The sequence below is a fragment of the Limulus polyphemus genome, unplaced genomic scaffold, assembly GCF_000517525.1.
Source record: "Limulus polyphemus unplaced genomic scaffold, Limulus_polyphemus-2.1.2 Scaffold6938, whole genome shotgun sequence".
NCBI classification, from domain to species: Eukaryota; Metazoa; Arthropoda; class Merostomata; order Xiphosura; family Limulidae; genus Limulus; species Limulus polyphemus.
In genome coordinates this window covers 26,052-33,077 of record NW_013672548.1, presented here as the reverse complement: position 1 = coordinate 33,077, position 7,026 = coordinate 26,052, and the positions used below count along the sequence as shown (strand labels likewise).

Sequence of the window (7,026 nt, the reverse complement as noted above, 5' to 3'; positions counted from 1 at the left end):
AACTGACAGTACTGTACATAAGCTCAGTCACAACTGACAATACATAAGATCAGTCACAACTGGTAATACAGTACGTACTGTACATAAGCTTAGTCATAACTGACAATATAGTAAAAACTTTCCACAGGCTCATCATGGTTGAATACAGTGTATGTTTTACATAAGTTTAGTCATAGCCAACAATGAAGTTTAATCTTTCCATGGATTCGTTTTGGTTGAGTACAGTGCATGCTGTACACATGTTCTTTTATAATGATGTGTGAAAATATGGATGTGAGCATTTAAAATATTTTTTGTGACCAAATGAAGTCTAAGAACACCTAATCTTTGTTTGAAACAAATGTTGCTGACATTGATGTGATCCAGTTATTACAAAGTCTCATAACCTATATATTTTGTAATGGTTTTGTATCAATTATTGTAAATTATTAAAAAGTTTTGATTGTAAGTAAGCCAGGTATATAAATCAGAAATAAAAAAATAACTTACAATTTAATGAAACTATTAACTCTGTGTAACAAGTTGGCTAGAAGTACATAATGTCATAATTCAATACACAGAAAAACTTAAATCTTTAATGATTAGAATTCATTTATTTATCTCATCGATACTCTTGCTATGATCAATATTTTTTACTGTAGTCCCGATAATACCTTATCCTAAATCATTAAACTAAGTGAGAATGCAAAATAATTTTAATGTTTAAAACATTATAACTAATAATGTTAATGAAACTAACTTTAAGAAAACGGAATATATCGTTATTTAGAAATCATATAAAATACAGTAGTTTGCTCTTAAGGTCCACAGAGCTAAACAATACAAGAAACCCAAATGCACATGTTGTAAAGATGTTCTGTTAAGTCATGTAAGCATTTTCCCTTATAGCCATTGGCTCACTTTTATCTAGTGTTTCGACTACATCTATTTTAATAAACATCTTGTGGATTTTTGAAATTATATAGATTTTAATGGTTTTTTTTTATTAATATCTTGCATTATTCAATTTGAAATTGTTAAATATGTTATAACCTACAAAAATATGGGACATTCCTTTTGTATACTAATCCATTCGGTCTGAATCAGATACATTTTAGGTCATCATTTAAAATAAACAACTTGTTCCTGAATATCCTTTAGATTTCTGTACTTGGTGTTGCTGTAGGATTGGGACACCCCTACTTGTTAACAACTGTGGGTCAGCCTATAAGTTCACGAATCAAGTCCAAGAAAGGTATTGTTATATTGTAAGATTGGAAGTTGTATTGTGCACCATGTGAATTTTATTGTTAAATTATTTATTTACATACATTAGATAAATCAGGTTTAGCCAGTTTTGGATATTTAGCTTAGTTCTAAATCCATGTACTAAGCAACATTTAAAAAAAAAAAAAAAAAACTAAGTTGTAAACATTTCAAAAATAATGTTAATGAAACTAATTTAAAAAAAGGGTTATTTTCATACTTACAAAGCTCACAAAAGCCATTTGTTTGCTTGTTAGATCCACACAGCTTTCTTGTATAATAAATCCAAATAAAGTTAATAAATGTGAATATATTAATTTTATAATAGAGGGGTATTCCACAAAGCCTTTCTGGATTATGCAGTACTAGCAGTTACAGCATTCTGCATAAAAATATTGTTTAATGCAAACTGCTATATTTATTTCTATGAATCTGTTTTACTAATATAATAATCTACATCGTTCTTGTTTGAAAATACAGAATAATTAAAAAAAACACGATGTATAATTTGTTCTTGTTTGTTTGTATTCATTTCAATTTGTCTGCTAGATGACCTGTTTATAATTTGTACAATGTAAATATGAATTACTGGCAATTGTGTAATATTTAAAATTATAATAAATAATTAAAAACAGCATTTACTATTTACACAATTAAAACTTTATTCAAGCCGTACGGCTTCCACTTTAAAACGACACTCTACGAGTACTAGTTTAGACATGATCTACATCATCTTCAGGAGTTACTTACAAGCCATACTTTATACTTTTACCCCTTTTCACATTGTTTCACTATTATTTACATATTTCATTGGTTTACTTTTTTTATAACATATCTCACTATATATTAACATATTTCCAAGTTAACCAAAATGTCTATAAACAAAAAGGAGGTTTATCTATGGGATCCCACTTGTCACCATTGTTATGTGATCTTTACATGGATAGTTTTGAAAATGAAGTGTTAAATAATGCTAAATTTAAACCTGAAGTTTGGATAAGATATGTACATGACACATTCTTAGTGTGGCGACATGGCAACAGTAAACTACAAGAATTTTCCAGTTATTTAAATAGTAAAGAACCATCAATTCAATTCACGTATGAAATTGAAGAATATAATAGCATAAATGTTTTAGAGCTACTAGTTAGAAAAGAAACAGAACGTAACTTAGAAACAACAGTTTATAGAAAACCATTTGCTGTTGTTGTGCTGCCACACAAAGAATCATGTCATATAAAAATACAAAAAATCCCTGCATTTTACACATATGTTCATACATCTTTAAAAATATGTTCAAGGCAGGAAGATTTAAATAACGAATTTTTATTAGTTAAGTATATAGCTATTAATATAAGATTTGAACCAAATATAGTGGACAAAGCACTTAAGAAATTTAACAAAAGTGTGTAAACACAGTTAAAAGTACTACATTAAAACCTGTTTATGAAAAAACTAAAAAGAAACTTTACATTTATCTTATGTTCCAGGTTTAACAAGTCAATTATATAAAGTATTTAAAAAGCATCAGAATTTTTATCCTATCTTCAAACCAATAAATATGATAAAAGACATGATAGGGAATACTACAGATAAAATGGGTATTTACAAGGTAGAATGTAAATGTGGTGGTATTTATATTGGTCAACCTAAAAGAAATTTAAAATACAGATTGCAAGAACCTAAATGTTATATGAGAAATAATAAAATAGAAACCTCAGCTTTAGCCAAACATGTAAAAACTAACCAACATACAATATCATGGGAAAAAACTAATTTTGACTCAACCTCTTAGTGTTATAGCATTAAATATTAGTGAAACATTAGAAATAATGAAATATAAAAAAACAAAAAGAAGTATTAGATAGAGACAAAGGACCAGCAAGTCAGTATGTTGATACATGGTCAGTTATATTATTAAAAAAAAAAGTAGACCAAGGAAATATGTAAATAGTGAAACAATGCAAAAAGGGGTAAAAGCATGTCTTATAAGTAACTCGTGAAGATGACGTAGATCACATCGAAACTAGTACTTGTAGAGTGTTGTTTTAAAGCCGTACAGCTCCAATAAACTATTAATTGTGTAAATAGTAAACGTTGTTTTTAATTATTTATTATAATTATACAATGTGTTTCAGTTGTTGTTTTTTTCGTATACAAATATAACTGAAGTACACAGGAAAGTATAGTTATTGATTTTTGGTTGTAATAGTACAATTGTTGTTAAGTTAAAGGTTGTTACTGAGTTAATCTCACTTTATTGAATAATTTGTATGTGCTAATGCAGTGGTGTACACAAGGGCATGTCATGAAACCATGGACGATATGTTCAGCACCTGTATATTTGGTGGTAAATTCTCAACTATCTGACAGCTAAATTCTGCCGTGGGTAAACTTATTTCTGGATGGATATAACTAGTGGGTGGGTATTCAGGTCATTTGGAGTGCAAATTCATATTTCCGGTTTTGAAACTTAATTGAAAAACAGAATTCTATTTCGTTAATTGTTTTCCCTCAAAATATTGTTGAACTGATATTAAGCATTAAGTAATGGTTATATAGTTTATTTCATGAATAAATATAGAAAAAAATATTCAAAATTACAATTTTGTCACACTTGTTTCTAATTGAACTGTAAACAACTCACTTCTACATTTTTATTTTTTGCTAGCTTCTAAGCTTATATTTATTTGTTACAATCATCATTCAACATTTCAGTTAGTTTTTTCTGCTGTGAATTTAGTGGTGGAACTCACACTTACGGTATTTTAGAACATTGAATAGTTCTCAGCTTTGAAAGTGGATACAGCTTAAAGCTGATAAGTGTAAGAAAATGGGAGATTTTAAGCTGTAATGCTCTGTGGTTAAGAAACCAGTAGTGCTTATTTGGAAATTATTGACATCTTTGAAAATGTTGAAGTTGGTTGTTATTAATAGTAAAAAAGCACTTACCTAAAGACAAAGTTTTCGAAATATTACTTGGATAATTATAAGCCTGGTATGTATAGTTTCCAATTATTATAAATTTTGGAATGAAAGTAAGGATGAGTGTATAGTAATGTATCAGTCTCATTGTATTTGTTTTATCCAATGCTGACTGTTTTTTTTATTCCTGATAATGTTTTTGTCTTACATCTACTTCATAGTTACAGGAATATTCCTGTATGACAAAAAAACGTACGATATTAAAAGCTATTGAACTTCAGTGAGTACAGTAAGCTAGACATGCAACAGCAAACTATTCATACAACATAAATTCTTCGTTGAACATGTTGTTTAGTATTCAAACAAAAAACATACAAATTCTTCTTATTTAATGAAAGCAAACTATAAACTATTATGTGAACTGATTTTGACCAAAAATATTGTTGTCAAAATACCATACTACAGTGACTACAAAGGTAGTAATGATGCTATTTTTGTAAGGTGAGGTTATTGTTCACTGGTTGTAACATCAATAACATCATTGTGAATCATACCATGCATATTCAATTTATAATGGGATGTTGATATTTTCGATTAGCAAAGTAAAATATCAAAAGAGATATATTAATGAATCAAACTAGTTAAAACTGTTTGTATACATAAAATGTAACTTTCTAATTAAGAATAAAAAGAAAAGCACTTTCATTGTGCAAAATAAAATAAAAGAGGCTATCAGTGAGACCCCATCAGCCTGGAAAGGAATAGAAATTTATTTTGTAGAGAAGTACAGTAAGATTGTTAAATGGTGCAGGGCCAAAGTACACAATATTTTGATGAACAAAGCAGAGAGGATAAAGGATTCATAGCAATGCCATCATCCATATAGTGAAGACTACAGTTATAAAAGAGAATTCTTTGACTCAAAAAGTTATTGTAATGATGCTTTGCATGTCATCTGGTAAACAAGATAATAAACTAGGATTGTAAATTGATGAAACTTCCATCTGTAGCTTTAAAGTAATGTCCATTTTCATAAGACAGCCACAAAAACTAGAATTACAGTGCAACACAAAGATGTCGTTCTGTGTGAACATTGACTTGGAAGCCAATACAGTGAAAGGTTATGGAAAGTTTGTTAATCTATATGATCTAAGGTTGGCCTCACCATCTTTCACAGAACTTTGTTACAATCAAAATTATGGTTTGAAAAATTTATGAGAAATCATGACCATCAGACTGAACATGCTTTCTTTTACTTTATTACAGTCCGTTTTCTTTAAATAATGCAACTGAATTTGTAAAATTTGACATAGGTCCAAATAAAACTATAGAATGTGAATTACAAAGATGCCTTTTAAAATAAAACAATTTTGGAAAGAAGATGAATAACATAAAGTAAAGCCATCAGTTTCTCATCCTAGTATTATGTGTGGAGTTCATATTCATTTGAGGCTCATAAGGAAGATTGTTTCATTAGAATGATTGTATCTAATATTGACACAAATAATAGGTGATTTTCTTGAGGTTTTCTACAGTTGGACTTTCTTTCAACAATGTGATACTGGAGACATGTGTGCACATTTTTGAAAATATTAGTTATAATGTTTTTATTGAAAAATTTTCCTTTGAGTCTTTTTGAGATGATAAGGTTTAAAGTTCTTTAGAGCTGCTCATATATCTGTTAATTCCTATATATTTATAATATACAAGGTTTTTAAATACATACACAGGGATATATCTACAGTGGACAGTGTTGCTTGACACTGTAACAAACTTTTTAGTACTTTTATTTTTGGTCCAGTGCTTGCATAATACTAGTAGAATTTGCACCACTGAATATCAACATAAACTTTCGTATTATATTTCTATAGATCTATGTAAAAATAGAAAATAAAAACAGAGATTGTCCTAATATTTCAAGGCCTAATCTTTTGGCTTGAAGGGACTAGTGTCTTCAATTTGAAAAACGTTTTTGACTCGCATTGCTGAACTCTAGCCCAAGTTTAATAACTTTATCAGGATTTAAGTATACTTTCATTGTAAGTTCCATGTCCTATTCATGGTTATTGCCGTCATTTCAAATTACCACCCAGTGATTATCTACAGTTGGACTTTTTTTTCAATAATATATATATATATATGTGTGTGTGTGTGTGTGCTTAACTCCATATGTATATATAAAGAGTATTAATTTAGAATGTTTTTACTTTTAATTGTTATTCATATGTTTGTTTGTTTTTCTTGTAGACTCTGAGCTAGACATGATTTTCAGTATGGATGAAGAGCGAGCTAGCAGTGAAATTCCCAATGCATCAGGTATTTTATATTTTTTTCCGTTTAATTGGTTTTAGTTATTAGTAGACAACAAAAATAGGCCTTCATCCATCACTGTAATATTTCTTATAATTATCATAGAAGTGCAAGCTGTTATCATTTGAAAAGAAAATCATATAACTGAACCATTTCATCAGAATTATCATAGAAATGTGAGCTGTTATAATGTGAAAAATCATATAAAACTGAACAAGGTGGCAATTACTCTTATATTTTCTTATTTATTCCTATGTTTCATAGAAATACCTATTTTTTCCCATATTTCCCTATATTTATGAAATTGGGTAAGCAAGAAATACAAAAATTCAAAGAAAAGTGACATACTTAATGTAAACATTTTGCAGAAAAAATGTTACAGTATTATGTCTTTTAAAACTCTTTATATTCCTACACTTTTCCTCTGTATAGTTATATTTTTTTCAGGTGTGTTGCCCTTGCCCATCCCATCCTGATATATTTATAATTTAATTAATATATAGTAGATCTTCCTTTTGCTTCGTGGAGTTCGTTGATCCTTTGGGG

General features: G+C 28.7%; 1 protein-coding gene across 1 annotated transcript in view; it reads left to right on the top strand.

Annotated features, from left to right (window-relative positions):
• The window catches only part of LOC106474196 (C2 domain-containing protein 5-like), a gene marked incomplete at its 5' end in the record, with an annotated part of 27,954 nt that overhangs the window by 9,603 nt on the left and 11,325 nt on the right, over positions 1-7,026 (top strand). Inside the window, 2 exons of the mRNA XM_013934887.2 lie at positions 1,141-1,234; positions 6,418-6,486. Of these exons, the coding sequence (XP_013790341.2) occupies positions 1,141-1,234; positions 6,418-6,486 (163 nt within the window). The remainder of the gene's footprint in view (positions 1-1,140; positions 1,235-6,417; positions 6,487-7,026) is intronic.